This window comes from Panthera onca, chromosome C1 (genome assembly GCF_046562875.1).
Source record: "Panthera onca isolate mPanOnc1 chromosome C1, mPanOnc1 haplotype 2, whole genome shotgun sequence".
In the NCBI taxonomy this organism is placed as follows: domain Eukaryota; kingdom Metazoa; phylum Chordata; class Mammalia; order Carnivora; family Felidae; genus Panthera; species Panthera onca.
The window spans coordinates 34264063-34281434 of record NC_138346.1 but is presented as its reverse complement, the minus strand read 5'-3'; the positions used below and the strand labels follow the sequence as shown (position 1 = coordinate 34281434).

The following is a 17372-nucleotide window of genomic DNA, read 5'->3' as shown; positions in this document are numbered from 1 at the left end:
ACTCTAAAAAATAAAAATTTTAATAATTAAGAGATGGGGTTCTAGAATTAAAATTAAGTTTAAATTGTGGCTCTTCCTCTCACTAGTCATGACACCCTTATGAAATCTGAGAATAGGATCCTATAAATAATCTCATGGGAAAGAGGCAAAGACAAACTCTGCAGGTGGATCAGTTCTGTTTCACCCTCACTTCCCCTTCCTCTTGGCTATTATCTTATATTGGATACTACTGACGTCTTCACACTGACCACCAGCCTTGACCCAAGTAAGAACAATTGTCTTATCCCCTGATTCTCTTTAGTACACGTGGTATATTTAAAATGACTACAAAAAAAATCCCACAAAATACAAGGATCGAAAAATGGAGCCTATACATTGTGTGTTCTTTATCCTAACTTGCTCACTCCTGCCTCACTCCACATATAATCTCATAGAGGTAGCTACAGATATGACAACATGGGAACCTCACCTCCTTGTGTAAAACAACATCTTATTCTCTCCACAAATTTCCTTAATGCCTTTGTGATCAAAGTCAAAACAGGATTCTAACTTTTCTTTATAGCCACCAGCTCAGTTCTCTTTTTGTATCTGAGAAGCAAGACTCATTCCCTAACTAAAGACAAGATATTGGCAACTGTTCCTTTACATAAGATCCTGGTCCTTAGATATGGTAAGTGGTCTTATCCCTAAAAGGCTAAAAGAATAAAATGTCTCAACTACGATCTACAGCAATATGCACAAAATGCAAGACATTCATTCATTACTTTGGGGAGATGGGAAATATTCTACCATAGACCTACCTGAGGCTCTAAGTCCATGACACAGATCTTTCCTTCATCAAGGACTGCTTGAACAGCATCCACGCTGGTGCCATACAGGTGGCCTTTGTATTCACCATACTCGAGCATCCTGCAAGGGTGCCACAAGGAAAACAAGAACTCTTTCTACAAGTAAAATACTATTATAGTAACATGAAGATAAACTCCAATGAGATAGAACATAAATATGTGGACTTCGGTAGCACAAGAAGAATTATCAATAGGAGAAAAAAAATATTAGGAGATCTAGGACTCCACTATTTCTCCAAAGTCTCTAAGACTGGCAACTCAGTTCTGCTCCCTCTCCCAACCCAATAAGTTAGTGTAGTAGTTGATCAATTTGCATTTCCTTGCTTAACTCTTCAGAAACAAAAGGAATTGCCCCAGAAGCTTTGGATAATGCATAAAAATGGGGCATGTATTTTGAAGGTAAAATAACCAAAGGTGAGAATCAGATTCTGAATGTATAGCCTACCTGTGACCATACATGAGGCTTTCAAATGTTTCCTTTGACACGTAATGATACTCACGTCCATCCATTTCATAACTCTTTTTGGAACGAGTAGTATCTATCAAAAAACGGAATTTAAAAAAATGTTTTCAAATCTTTGAAATGTTTTGGTTTATTACCAATATACATTTGGATAAATATTTCTAATCAAAGTAAATAAATGAATACATAAACAGGTAAAAAAAATGCTAGAACCAAAAAGACGGAGCCTAAATTGGTGATAAGAAAATAGAAGTTCTCATCAAATCAGTTCATCTATAAATCTTTATTAAGTAATCACAGTGTGGACATGAATGTATTAGGTATTGAGCTAGGATGGGGAGACCCTAAGGGATAGCTGCTCGTACTAAAAAACAGGCATGAGTGAATTATATGTGAGCCTTAAGATGCCTAAAGGCCCCCAGGTAGCATATCTTATGTTTAGATAATGCATTTCCCAAGATCTCATTTCATTGCTCACACTGCTAGCTTGATGAAATGCTATTTCATCACCATAGTTTACTGATAACTAACTGAAGATTTTAGAGAGTAACTTGCTCATGTACACAAGACTAATGAAAAGCAAAGTTGAAAACAAGAACCTACGTGTTCTGACTCCTCCTAGACTAATATTTTCTGCTACACCAGATTGTCTCTGAATTGAAAGGAGAAAGCCCATGACAGTCTGTCTGCAGTCTTGCCCAAATGCATTGATAGCCAAGGGAGATGGTGATTAGTTTTAGGGAACTCCAGAAGGGACTGGTGGAGTCTGGATTCAGTCCCATTTTTTTATTATAGATTCCTCAAGTTAAATAGTACTTGGTGTAGAACACAGGAGCTCATTGAATAACTGAAAGTGATTCATTTTCTGTTCATCTATTTATTCAACGAACATGTACTGAGTGCCTCTGTCCTGGATATATTAGCTTCCTAGAACACACAGATGAATGAACCACAGTTCCAACTCTGTGTCCTATATATACCACAAAGCTTCTAGTCCTTTAATCTGCATTGCCACAAATTCTCCCTGTTCATAAAAAAAAATGGCATATTTGCATTTGTACTTGACAAAGTTTAAGAATGAAATATATGAACACTTGATAATATCAACACATGGAAATGACAAAGCAGGAACTTGACACAGACCCTAAATGATAAAAGGAGTTATGGACATTCAAGAGGTTTAAAAAACAAATGTCATCTGAGAGTCATCTTTTTTTTTCTTTATTCAAGGCTCTCTGCAGATCCTTAGAATTCCTACAGTTATGCCACCTCTCCTATAGCTTTGTACTGAAAAAAAAAAAAATTCTGGTAAAACACTATACTCTCGGGTTATAATAAATTATGTAAATATAAACCTAAGATTACTAATTCTCCGTGGCTTCTATTGGACTATATTTTATATGGTAGGTTAAAATCTGTGAACTAATGCATAACTATATGTATTCATTTTAAGATTAAAACTATTTACTCAATTTAGAAAGCAAAATATGGGCAACATTTTCTCATTTGAATGATGACTAGCTATACTGCTTACAATTATTCTATGTTCCATGGGCATTTTATTTTTATCCAGATTATTGAAAAATGGTGATTTCTTCTGTGGTTTTGTTTTAATTCAAGTTAGTTAACATACAGTATAGTCTTGGCTTCAGGAGTAGGACTCAGTGATTTATCTTTTACATATGACACCCAGTGCTCATCCCAAAAAAGTGCCCTCCTTAATGCCCATCACCCATTTAACCCACACCCTCCACCCACCTCCCCTACAGCAACCCCTGGTTTATTCTCAGTATTTAAGAGTCTCTTATGGTTTGCCCCCCTCTCTGTTTTTATCTTATTTTTTCTTCCCTTCCCCCTACGTTCATCTGTTTTGTTTCTTAAATTCCACATATGAGTGGAATGAGGGCTCTTTCCCTAATTTGGCTATTGTTGGTAGTGTTGCTATAAACATTGGATGTTGGAGATCAATGTCCATTCTTACACATGTGAACAGTGTTTGGAAAGCACAACCTATGGTATATGATCATAAAGCAACTTTTTAAAAATTGTTTTTAAGTTTAGTTATTTTGAGAGACAGAGCAGAGTAGGGGCAGAGAGAGGGGGAGAGAGAGAGAATCCCAGCAGGCTCCATGCTGTCAGCGCGGAGCCCTATGTGGGGCTTGAACTCACGAACCGTGAGATCATGACCTGAGCCAAAACCAAGAGTCAGACGCTTAACTGACTGAGCCACCCAGGCACCCCTATAAAGCTACTTTTTCTGTCACCTACTGCCTTCTGTGGGACAAGACCTTCTCCTGGTCCTGAATGAAAATCTAAGCAGTTATCAGGACTCTTCTCATTACTCTTAGGTTAAAAAAAAAAAAAGGCCACCATCACCTGTGCCACAAACGCAGTCTTGATCTAATAAAATTCCATTCCCATGTAATAATCAAAATTATGATTATTTTAGGCTTCTCCTCCCCACACCTGGCTCAGACTTGCTGCAAGCAGGGAAGCCTGCAGTCAGAGAAGCCAGAAGTCAGGAAAGGGAATAGGATTCCTCTCCTCCCTTTCATTGCCTCTCTACTATTCCTCTCCAGCTTTCTAACTGTCCAAGGCTACAGTGCAGAAAGGAGAGGAAAGAGCAGGAAAATTCTCACTTCACTGATACTGATGCTGGATACTATAGGCTCCTTTTAGATATTTAAATCTGGTAGATATTTAAATCTGGCTCTGCTCTCCTAGAAGATGCATTGGGTTATTCTGCAAACCCTATCACCACCACCGTTGCCACTGAGTATCTCAAATCCATCCCTATGCCAGCTAGTCACTTGTGATTTCTCAAAAGGTAGCTACTTCCCAGACTATAGCCATTGGCCACTCCTTTAAACTCTTTCCATTTTTTCAGGTATAATTCTGACATCAGTCTTCCATGCGCCCCAAACTGCAGGGAACGCATGCAAAGCTCTTAAGTGGTTTCTCTAAGTTCCTCTCTCTTGTGTTCAGATGAAGAGGAAGAACCTACATGCACATGCTCTTTCCTGCCATGGATGATATAATCATACATACAGACATATAAAATTATATCTGTATATATTGAAATTTTCAAAATAAAATAAGGCATTTAAAGAGCCAAGCACAGTGCCAGGAAGATGGTAAGTAATTAATGAGTGTTAGTTATTATTGCTAAATATTAGTTTTCCTGAAGAGTCATCTATATAGTCATTGAGAAATGGAAAAGAGACAAAGTCCCCCTTTAAAAGCCTACATGTCAATAAATCAATTCCCTCTATTAAAATAAATATAGTTAGAAATATTATACAAGGACTATCCCTAGTGTCTGATATATTTTTACAACAAAAATGGTATGGCATAGTTAACTGAGATCAATGCATCTGCAGAGACAAAGACAGTTTTACCGAAACATGAACTGCTAGGAAAGAAAAACTACACATACGTGGCACAGCACTTTGGAAATGGCTAGGATTACGTTCAATAAGTTGTCTTCTCAGTTCATTTACTCCAACGCCCGAAGGTCCTAAATACAGAAAGTCACATGCAGAAATTATAAGATGTGAATAAATATAATTTTGTGGTAAAATCATCATTTCAGTTCTTCTACTGAAAAAACTTGAGAGCGAATTTTTTGGGAAATGTTTTTAGTTTCTCACAAACTGAAACAATTCCAGAAAGCTCTTAGGAATTTTCCTGGTGACCCATGGAGTAACCCACACTTCTTCAACATTCCAGAAATAAGCTGGGGAATTGCAGGAACCAGTCACCTCAGCAACCTTCATCTAATGTCGGACACTGAAAATTCTCTGGCCTCATTTCAGATAATCTGAGACAATCTGCCTTTCCTGTCAAATGAAGTTTCCATCACATCACAACCCAGAAATCAGCCCCTATAATTATGGGTCCCATGACTTATAGAATTCAGACATATTTCCTTTTTTTTAAGTTACTTATTTATTTTGACAGAGAGAGCGAGTGGTAGAGGGGCAGAGAGAGAAGGAGAGAGAGAATCCCAAGCAGGCTCCACACAGTCAGCACAGACCCCAACCTGGTGCTCGAACCCACAAACCATGGGACCATGGCCTGAGCCAAAATCAAGAGTCAGACGCCCCCAGACATACTTCCTGATAGATAGTTGAGTCAACACTCTGTGTGCAACTGGAGTCAGAGCTGACTTCACGCAATTACATAGGGCCCAGGCTTAGCATACTACACTGGGTTTAATGCTCTTCTTTTGCCTTCTTGAAATCTTAATCATCATTAAACAAGAAGCCCTTGCATTTTCATTTTGCCCTGAGCTCTGCAAATTATGTAGCCGGTCCCGGCTGTAGGGCATGTTGTTCTGCTCTACAGGGGCCTCTCTTGATTACAGTTGGAATACACAGAGATGGCAGCAAGACATTAGTTACTACAGCTGCAGGGACCAGCTTTGCAGAGCTCTTGGTCACAAAAGCACGTCACCCCAGTACTGTATTTGCCCTGTTCTTTAGCACCATATATAGTCCAGAAAATTTTAAACATTTTTCTAAAGAAAGTGGTTACAAATTTCTTAGGGAAATAGATCTTAAGGATTTTTTTTTCTTTTTTTTAAATAAACTGTGGCTTTTTTTAATGTTTATTTTGAGAGAGAGACAGACAGAGAGCACATTCAAGAGGAAGGGAGGGGCAGAAAGAGAGGAAGAGAGAGAGAAGCCCAAGCAGGCTCCATGCCCTGCAGTGGAGGCCCAATGCAGGGCTCAATCCCACCACTGTGAGATCAGAACCTGAGCTGAAATCAAAAGTCAGATGCTTAATCAACTGAGCCACCCAGGCACCCCAAGGATTTTTATTTCTCATACAGACTGATAATGCAGTCTGGGGGAATACTCACCTATGCTTACAGAACAAACTCAAAACAGGTCAAAAAAAGACAAAACAAAATTTCATAATACAACCTGTTAATACCCCCAGTGTATCATGGCATACCACATTTAACTGTAAACAATAAAAACATGAGACAATAAAGTTTTATTTATAAACACACATATAAGACAGGCTTTTTTTTTTTTTAAAGGTGTTTATATTGGCGTCCCTAAAGAATTCTAGTTTTGCCACCACTCCCAACACAAAACCACTGACTCTAGAAGGAAAAGTTCATTATGGGGGAGGAGAGACACAGTTCCTGAGACGTACCCACGAGCACTATGAGGCGGTGCTTGTCTGAAGGGCGTCGCTGGTACCTGACCACCTCCTCGTAGGGGGCGCCTGATGCGCTCAGACAGCCGCTGGCACTGCAGACCCCCGCGTGCTGCTGGCGCAGGTGAGACTTCCGGCGGCAAAGGCGCATGCTCCGGCGGAAGCCAGCTGGGAGGGTGGAAACGCACAGGATGTTACATCCAGGTAGGAGAGATTATTTCTCTTGCCCCGTCTGATGGCGCCTGCAGTGACTGCAACCAGCAAGTGTTAATTAACATAATCATGTCTGTCTAAAGGTAGAAAATAAGAAGAGAACAGAAGGAAAAATAACAAAATGCCCCCACATGTTGCCGCTAAGTTGCACCCTGTGCCCACCATGTGCCAGGTGCTGGGGTTCTAGCGGTCAACTAAATCAAACTCATTTCCTCATGACATTTACGTTTTATGGAGGAGGAAAAACAAAAGTAAACACATCAACAAAAATAAGTGCTTAGAAGAAGGAGCAGTGGACTGATGGGGGTGTTTCTTCATGGGGAATGAGGGAGTTCAAGTAAAGCATGTGTGAAAAGGTAACATGAAGCAGACACGGGAATAAAGTAATGGAGCCAGTCAGGAGGCATCTGGGGGTGAAAGCAGCCCAAGCGAAGGGAACATCAACTGCTAAGGTGCAGAGAAAGGAGTGTTTGGGGAAGCACAGAAAGGCTCGAGTAGGGCAGGGTCCTGAGCAGTAGGGAGAAGGGTAGGACGTGGAGTTGGAGAGGAAGCAGAGTGTTGGATTGTGGTCCAAATGGGATAAAAAGCCACTGGGTAATGGAGAAATGGGTGTGACATGGTTTGATTTATGTGTCTGAAGAATTCCTCTGTTGCTTGGGGAGGATGTAAAGTGTGGGCTCAGGGGAGAGCAGCTAGGAGGCCCTTGCAGTGCCCCAGATGAGGAAGAATAGTGGCTTGGGCCAGGATAGAAACGGGTGAGCAGGCTGATTACTCACATTTTTCAGATGGATACACTAAGACATGGGTTAGGGGGCTGCTCACAACTATGTCATCAGTGGCAGAGTTGGACGCTTTAACCATGATTTCTGAACTCCTAGAATCCTGCTTAACCTGCCCGCTGAATCACAGAGCTTTCTGGTATTTAAAAAAAAAAAAGAGCTGTTCCCAGGTCCTTTCAATAGGTAGAGCTAGGGACTATATGTATATGTATAAACACAAACACATACACACACACACACACACACACACACACACACACACACACACACATCTATATCTGTATCTGTATATGTCGAACACCATGAGTTCACACCAATACCCACAAAGCCACCTCAACATTGCGTGATTTATTCCAGCCACCACCACCTCCCCACTTTCTGTATGTTTCTCAGTGAGAAACCTGACACTGATTGTCCTCAATACATTTACTTCTTAGTCAAGAGCACTTGTGCAGGATGGGGACGGATGGTGTCAGCAACCTGGCAGAAAGTGTCAGGACCCAAGCTAGGTGAGGAGGCCATCTTTGTAGAGGCTGTGAGGTGTCAGAACCCAAGTGATGGCAGCTGTCCTCCTCACATTGCTCTGGCTCTGACAACCTGTACCAGACCACCATCATCCCCTGCATAAACGTTCTCCTAATACTGCTCAGTGATGCCCCACCCCAGGCTGCTTCTTTTCCACCTTTGTGCAGATGCCTTCCCTTTTAGCATACTTAATGGCGTTGGGGCTGGGTTAACCTCAAAGGGATACAGAAAAGTGGTCCCATGTTGTTGTTTTTCTAAGCTCTCTCAATGATTCTAATGTGCATCTTGGCCCGGGGAACCAACATTTCACTTTATAGATCCTGCTGTTGCCCCACTGTCTCATGGAAAAGGAGGCCCAGTGTGGTTTTACATGAGCCTTTAAAGGGGTCCTTCAGAAACCTCTGCCAAGTTGACAGAATATAGAAATGTGGTCATCAAAGTTAAGTTTGGTAGTCAGACAATTGGTCTCTTTAGAGTAAGATAAATATGTCATGAAACAGTCTGGAAGAAAACAAAAGATTTGTGTTTGCTGAATAATAAGAGATATCCAGTGGAAACCAGATGAATTATAATGAATGATCAACACATCAGAATACTAACCCCCCCAAAAATTGGGGGGATAGAGGGAAACCAGAACAAGGAACAAGTTTGTAAATGTCCATCAACAAAAGAAGCTTTCAGAAGAGTCAGGATGGTATCACTAAAATGTTAACAAGTGACAAAGACCCACCTCTTATTAATCATCACCTACCAATAAAGAACTTCTGATCACAGCCAACAAATTCCTCCTTGTCTGAAACACAGAGAATGGCAAGAACAGAATATGTGGAGGAAGAAAAAGAGAAGTTTACTTAGAACAGATGCATGAAATTATCTTCAAATCTGCAAGTGACGCTCTTTCAGTAGATGTCAGCACAGCTGAATTCATCCTGAATGGCTTATTAAAGAATATCCTAAGCACTCTGCAACCTATCACATGCCCCAAACTATGCAGAAATACTCTCCAGAATTTTAGCAATACACAGAATATATTCTGTCAAGTATAATTAAAACAAAGAGCTATTTTAGGCTTGTTTAAAGTTACAAGAAAGATATTGAGTCATAGTCAAAACAAATAAAAATTTGGTATACATTTTTAAACATGCCCAAAGAAAACTGACTTAAAACAGGAAACAGATGAACTGGCTTTGGCTTAAACTTGTGGAAATGGTATTCTGCAAGACCTTTAATTAATCCCTTTGTTGGAGGGGGGTTTTAAGTTTCTCCCTGATAAAATGGTTTATTCTGTATAAAATTAGTATTTGCTCTATGGCTGCCAATTGTGTCTGACTGTCCAAGAATCTGAGGAACAAGAGTGAGGAGAACTGATCCCAGTGGCTCTGAAGCATCTAGAACTTATTTAAACTCCTGTCTCTGCTTCCACTGCAGTCTCAGAAAAATTCATATAAACTCCAGGAAAAAAATGTTATAAAAATATCATTTTAAAGTTACTTTTTACTAATAGACGTTCCTTTTCACTTATGCAACTCTGTTCTGATCATTGAAGTACTATGTAAAGAGCCACTGTTCACAGAATGAACTAACATATACAACCTTTTCTTCTTAACCTTTCTTTCATGTACATCTTAAAATACAAAGAAAACACACCAAAATTAATTCCATCTTCTATTAAGTAAGCACTGAAATACGTCAGTAAGTTTAAAAGGAAATGTTTACTCAGGAATATATTCATAAAGCTTAACTGCTTTCATTGTTCACTTTTAAATATTTTTCTATGAAATTGAATATCTTATCACTGCTTTCACCCTCAAAATACATCTTATCTTAAAGTGTATCCTGTCAAGTATGCACATGGAGGCACTGAAAAATCTTAAATATAGCTCTGTTTGGCTTACCCAGGAAATAAAAACAAACAATTACCTTCTGAAAGCTCCTCTGGATATTTGGACAAGTGAAAAAACAGACATGAAAAAGTTAAGTCTTTGAGAAGATCGAGTTGGCCATCCACTAAAGACAAGTTACAAAAATGAGGCTTTTATGTCTCTCTTAGAGAAAGTTGTAACCTGGGTAGGTCTGGCAAGGCAAATGAACAACGTACAACTGGGGACTCAGGAACTCGTGGGACCTGACTGTGCTGCTCTGAGGACTATGACTTGTTCTGCAAGTCACTTATCTACATTCTCCCTGAAGATTTTATCTATGAAGACTCCTCTCCACTGGTTGGCTTAAAATGGGGCTTGAGAGAGAGAAATTATAGGAAGGCAACTGATTTGAGCCTCCTCTCTCCTTCTCTCCCAGAGGCCATATGCTGCTGCTCCAGAGGTGCTGCAGCAGCCTCTAGCCTAAGCATCCTCATTCTTTACTCCTCACTGGGTCCAGTGACACATGTCCATCTCCAGCCAGCCCATTGGAGACAAGGGGAACTAAACACAAAGTGTGCTGTTTTGTTTTCTAGATATCTTAAATATCCATGTTTTCTGTTACTTTTTTTTAATTGGCATTCCTAATTAGATTATATCATCACCTCCCAGAGAAATTCAAGGTCACATGACACTAAATTCAGAAAAGAGTTGAGATCAAAACTGAAGAAATGTAACTGCCCACTAAGAGCTCTAAGTAACAGAATTAAGCATCATGAATGAGTATCGAGTTATTTACTTAGAAGGGCACCTGGGATATAAAGTGAGCTCTGTACTGACAGCAGAGAGCCCCATATGGGGGCTCAAACTCATGAATTGTGAGTTCACAACCTGAGCCGAAGTTGGATGTTTAACTGACTGAACCACTCAGGCACCCCAAAACTAGAAAATTTAGAAACAACATAAATGGTAAATAAATAATTTAGGTGCATAGTTCTCAACTCTATATGTCTTAGTGCCATCTTTTTTATAACCAATATTTGTGGCAACCTCTCGATTCTTATGAAATCAAATTAATATAATCTATTGCACACTTAATTTTAAAAACCAATGCAATACTCTAACTGTAATATAAAGAAAAAAATTAAAAAGAATTCATTTATATTTTAAAAATGTGTATTTCAAAATATTAATCCTCAGGCATGACTTCTCTAGAAGACATAAGAAACTATGAATAAGAAACTATTAGATGCTTATACCCACTTATAATGAAGAAGCATGGATTAAAGGAAGTGAAAATATTCCTTATATGAAGTATAGAAAAATAGAAGGGCAAAGTAACAGTAAATTCTGAAATAAAAAGTGCTCTGATAAGTAATGACAGACCAGGTTTACTTGTATATAAAAGGGAAATTGCCTTAATTGAAGTAGGGATAATATACCAAAGCAATTATAATCTGATGAACTGGAGAAAAGGAGGAAATATACTTGGGAGCAGTTGAGTAATGTTAACATGCTCCAAAAGGTTGCCAGTTTTCAAAATACTCTGTGAGACCTATTTCATTACTAATGATGTCAACATTACTCTGATGTTGGTATCACACACTTGGTGATACCATATGTCATCAATAATAACAAATAACATTTTAAAGTAAAAGAAAATAATCAATCAGCATAGATACTTCACTTTCTAGTTTATTTACTATCAGTATGGAGCGGACAGAATGTGTGGAGTAAATTATTCAATAGCTGCGAGGCAATTTCTTTAATCCTGTTCAAATGTCTCTCTCCATAGTGACTGTCTTCTAAACAACTGAGCTTTTCATGTTATGTCTTATGAAAATGTATATCACTATTGTGTGTTAAGGAACTGCTCATTTATATTTGTAATGTGTTTTGTCCAATAGGACATTAAAAATATTACGCAGGATGGTCTCACACACTGCAGGACATCTGGCATTCCTGAGTCCTACCAGTTAAAGGCCAGTGCCCCAAATCAATGTGACAACCAAAAAATGATCCCAAAGAACTCCAAAATGCCCCAAAAGAAGCACTGGCTAAGGTGAAGCTTGTAATATCTCACAATTATACTGTTGAGGTATTTAAACAATTATTGTATCATATCCCTAGATGTGTGTTTAAATTATACCAATATCTGGAATACACTCTTAAAAATCAATACCAAATATTCATTTTTTACTTACCAGATTCAAATGTTTCTTCATCTATGGTTTCCCATGGGGACACAAAAAAAACCAAAAGTGTCATTTTATTACTATCAATACTGAGCCTGTACTTTAACAGATGAATTCCCTGACCCTATGCTTCTGCATACACACTAACTTCTAAAAATCTTTCCTGAATCAAGGCCAAGTCAGTGGTGTCTCTATGGCATATTGAACTTTTAAATGAGATATGTGGTATTAAGTAGCTGGGCTATGACAATAAGCAGGTATGCTGTATGAGGCTATAATCAATAAAATAAAATAAAAGAGACTAAATAAAATCTAAAAGAGGCTCAGAGGGAAGGGAAAGGTAGAATGTCACAGGAAACTCCAATGGATTGTCAGTGCACAGCTTTGCTATTAGAGGGCTTTCAGATGGAGGAGAGATGCACCCTGACTGAAGGTTGGGGCAGGGTAGGGGGTGGGGAGGAACCATAAGCAACAGGAACGTGGCAAGGAGAGTGAGTATATTGGTTTGATTGCATAGGCTTGTGTAGGCGATAAGGAAAGATTTTATGTAAACCAACTTTCAGTTAAAACAGTTCTTTTTAGCATTTTAAAGAGATATTAAGGATCATGAAACTAGAATGTAGAGGGAGAGCAATTTGAAATATATAGCAACATTACCAATGCTTGCGTCCTTGGATCAGGCAATACTGCATCTAAGGTTTACTCATACCATGTGGAACAATATATTTACAAAGCTATTTGTTGTAGCATTGTTTGTAATAGAACAGACTGGACATAACTCAAACATCTACTGATAAGTGATTATATAAATGCACAATAATTTATTTAACCAATAAGCTGTTAAAAACAAAGGAAGAGGCTCTTTAAGTACTAAGATGGAATCATATACAATGCTAAGGAGAAAAGCCAGGGACAGAAGAGTGTGTATAGTGTACCATCAAAAAGTCTTTTTTGTTGTTGTGTTCTTTTTAAAGGTATTTTTAAAAGAATGGTAAGGATGATGATAGGGAGAGGAGAAAAAATATACATCATTGCTTTTACATGCACAGAATATGTCTGGAGGGATCAGGAAGAAACTGAGAGCATTTATTGCCTCAAGAAATAAAACTGAGTAGAGGAGAAGGGAAAGGGAGGAACTCTATACTTTGGAAGTTTTTGAATTATACAATATGTGAATGTATTACCTAATAAAAATTGTAAATTAAAATTATAGAAAGAAATGAATATTACTGCAAGTTTTTAAAAACCCGAATGTGTACCTGGCAAAATAAATATGGTGTCAGCATTATTCTGTAGTTGTTCTGGGAAGTATATGTGAATCTTTAAAATATCCACAATTTAAAGATTTCATATTGTTCTTTAATTTCTAAAAACTAGATTAGCCCAGAAAGCCAAGACAAATTCACTTATCTGACTAAGGACTCTCCAACTACTGTCCCAACAATACTCTGGTGATTCTTGAGCCAATCTTCATTATGCCACTAAATTTGGAAAACCTTTTCCCAATTTACAAAAAAAAAAAAATTAAGTATAGAAATGTAAAAAGTTTTCATATATTTCTCAAAAATTTGGAACCCACTTCTATTTATCTATACTAGAATCCACCAGAAGATGGTACCAAACAATAACAAAAGCTATATGTTCCTTTCTTAAAATTGGCATTTCAGTATTTTATAGTATTTCACAAAAGCATGGTGGTTTCCAGACATTCCACCTGAATGTTACTGAATGTAACACCTGAGTATTACTGAATGTTCCTGTGATCATTTCTAAGACACTGGTTTCTAGAACACTTAGTAGAAGGTTGGTTTTGGAGCCTGGAGACATTCCCACAGCTGTGCCTCCCTTCCAAGTGCCAGAACCACAGAAAAAGGCAGGCGCAGGGGAATTCATTTTACACATTTCTTCCAGAGGAAACCTGTGGCTCCATTTGGCCAACTCTGCGTCAGAGAATCTACTGCTGAAGTGCTTCATATGCCTTCTGGTGGTAATTCTATCAAAAGGAAATGTTACCTGCTTCCACACACTTCTCATCAATCTTCATGTCATCTTCTATAAAAGAGGACAGTAAGGGAAAAATAGAACTTAAAATGTATGAGTTTCCCAACGTATAGGCTTATGTCAGTAAACTCAGACCACCTTACAATAATGTTACTCTTACAACAAGCATATTCCTTATGCTTGCTCACTTGGAGAGATAAAAAGGACTCCACCATATTCAATGAAAATCTATGGTATAGAAGGCAACATAACATAAAATGGTTAACATTTTAAAAGCATTGGCTTTATGAATGGACAAATTAGTTTACCTCAAACCTCAGTTTTCTATCTATAAATGGAGATGGTAGCAATACCTCCCATGTAAGTGAGGATAAACTGAGATAGTGTATGAAAAGCTCAGGTATATGGTAAGCACTCAATAAATGTTAAAATAATAAATAAATAATATATATTATAATATATAAAAATAATGTTAAAAAATTAACTATTTTTACCTTTAACTATGGTATATATAAGAGAATAAGAGACCATAACTTTTAAAGCCGACCCCACCTAATATTCAAAACCCTCTACAACATGACCCAAACCCAACTTTGAAGGCTATTGTCCATTTCTTCCTTCACATATCTTATATTCCCATTACAGTAGCCACCATCAGTCAGTCCTCTGTACCTTTGCTTATGCTGTTCCCTTTGCCTGTAATGCTTCAAGGTCCATCTCAAACATTAACTAAAATGATTATCTCTGCCATGAACTGCATAGCATTTTCTTCCTACTACCTTGAACTCCCTGCTACTACACATCTATTCTAATATATAGATGTAATATAATACAACCATTTGAGTATTTGTCTTATTTGCCCTCCTAGATAGTACCTTAAAAGCATAAACTGTCTTGCTAATTTTTACATATTTTACAGAGCTTAGTACAGTGTCTTGCACAGAATAGGTACATGACAAATTATTTATTAAGTTGAACTGAATTTTCCTTTTAATATGAAAATAGTTAATGTAAATGTACATTTTGAAAAAATAATTCTTTTTCAGAAAGCACTATACATCTTGTGCCTACCATAGTGCCCAGCACTTCCTAGGTGAGAAATAAATAGTGGTTTAATAAGTCTTATCATGTTCCAAAAGTGCAAGTAATTATCTGTATAATAAGCTATAATATTATCAAGTCACATAATAAACCTATCACCACCTTCTTACAGACCATATCATTAACTACGGTTTTTAAGTAACATATGCAATATAAAAATTTTTACAAAATAATACTGTTTTATAGAGGTAGGGGCACAGATAAACAAGTAACGTAGCTGCCATTCAATTCCTCATAATTATTCAGAGGTTACATTTCAGATTAGTATTTTATAACAACAGTGAATTTATTAGTTCCTAAGACATAACTAGAGGTTTTATGTTTTTTTTTTAATCAAAGAAAACTACTATTATTATTCCTGTTTTACAGAGGAATTTACACGAGTGAACTTCCAGTAACAGCACAAGTAGCCCTGATTTTTCTAACTTGCAAGCCTGGGATCTAAGACAGACACTGATTTTATTCTCTCAAAATCAACAATTCCACACTATAGGCAAAGGGTAGGTGTTATGGGCTGATCTGTATCCCTCTCGAATTTATATGTTGAAGTCCTATCCCCCAGTGTGACTGTATTTGGAGACAGGGCCTTTAAGGTTGAATGAGGTCATAAGATTGATTGGGGCCCCAATCCAAAAGGACAGGCAGTCATCTGCAGGCCAGAAAATCTCATCAGAAACCAGACCGGCTGAACCTTGATCTTAGACTTCTGGCTGTCAGAACTGTGAGAAAAAAAGTGTCTGTTGTGTAAGCCACCCAGTCTATGGTATCTTGTTATGGCCACCTGAGCAGATTAAGACAGTGGGTTTGTTACCCACCAAGACCTCAGAGACCCCGCCTTTCCAAAGACCTGCCCATTTCCAGTTTCAGGATTGAGCTGTGGGGGTGCCTAGGGGAGTGCTCTTCTAGCCTCTCTTCCCCTCCACAAGCAGATAGCATCTTGCCTTCTTGCTTTTGTAAGTGTGTGTGTGGCATCATAATGAGTCATGTGGGTGTCTGGGCTCAGAGAGAGAAGTAATAACTGGAGGTTCCATTTGCCTCTGAAACAGAAGCTTCAATCCAGACTACACTGCCTGCAACATCTGGCAATATTCTTACCTTCTTTGGACTTCAATCTTTTCATCCATAAAATGGGAACAATCACGAATTCCTTACAGGGTTATTTTTAAGACAGTGTGTGTAAAACAGCTGACACAAAACAGCAAGCCAGTTTCACAACTTTTATTGAATTTTTACCACGTGCTGCATATAAATGTTATCTCTATTTTCTCCTATTCCTCTCAGTGTTAGGACAATTACATCATGTGTGCTTTCTTTTGACTGACATCTTTTGACAAATTAAGATCTTAGTGATTGGAACACTACTAGGTATATAGGAAGAGCTTAATAAATAGCTAAACTGAATTGAAGTGAATTAACAAAACTATACAAAAGTTCTGCAAGACTTTGGAGATGAGGGTTTCTTTTTTCAAATACTATTTCTTACCTTCTTCCATAGAAATTGCTGGATACAGACAAATAATGGAAGTGGGAAAAAAAAAGAGAGAGAGTGAGAGAGAGCACAATAGTTAATGCTATGGTTTTTCAGATTAACTTACAATAAGAAAAGCAAAGTGCCAAAATCATTTAATTAATGTTCTAGGCTTAATCTTTAGAAATTTGAAGGCTATTCAAATGATAAATGAAAAATTTGTAATGAAATGATAAATATGTATCCTATAGAAACTAATACATTTATGAATCTTGTTGGAAATGGGGATTTTGCTTCTGGCAAATCCCACTCCCTTCCCTCCTTAAAGTTCTATAAGGGTTGTGTTCTATTCATTTCTGAATTAATGCACTTAGTTCAGAATATTTTAGGAACTCAAATCTTGACTGGAATAAAAGGGAGAGAGGGAGGAAGAGAGGAAGGAAAGAAGGGAGGAAGGAGTGAAGGAAGGAGGGCAGGAAGGAGGGAAGAAAGGAAGGGGGAGGGAAGGAAGGAAGGGGGAATGCAGAAGGGGGAGAGAGGAAGGAAAGAAAGAAAAAAGACAGAACAGCGACAACTTAATTGTATGAGCATCTTTAGTAATATATTTATGATGGCCATCTGCAAATTTTTCAGTAAGTCTTGTTAAATAAAAGTGCCCATACCTCCTAATAACTTGTTCCTGAGATTTTTCCCCTCTATGGTAACATTAATCAGAAAGACACAAAATAATACTTATTATAGCATCATCTAA

The 17372-nt window shown here is 38.0% G+C and overlaps 1 protein-coding gene across 1 annotated transcript in view; it reads right to left on the bottom strand.

Annotated features, from left to right (window-relative positions):
* Window positions 1-17372, bottom strand: part of MPP4 (MAGUK p55 scaffold protein 4) — a 43036-nt gene that overhangs the window by 3242 nt on the left and 22422 nt on the right. Inside the window, exons 12-20 of the mRNA XM_060622970.3 lie at window positions 16637-16654; window positions 14065-14103; window positions 12061-12081; window positions 9918-9932; window positions 8749-8790; window positions 6478-6648; window positions 4748-4828; window positions 1294-1387; window positions 801-909 (exon numbers count right to left, since the gene is read on the bottom strand). Coding sequence (XP_060478953.1) covers window positions 801-909; window positions 1294-1387; window positions 4748-4828; window positions 6478-6648; window positions 8749-8790; window positions 9918-9932; window positions 12061-12081; window positions 14065-14103; window positions 16637-16654 — 590 coding nt within the window. The remainder of the gene's footprint in view (window positions 1-800; window positions 910-1293; window positions 1388-4747; window positions 4829-6477; window positions 6649-8748; window positions 8791-9917; window positions 9933-12060; window positions 12082-14064; window positions 14104-16636; window positions 16655-17372) is intronic.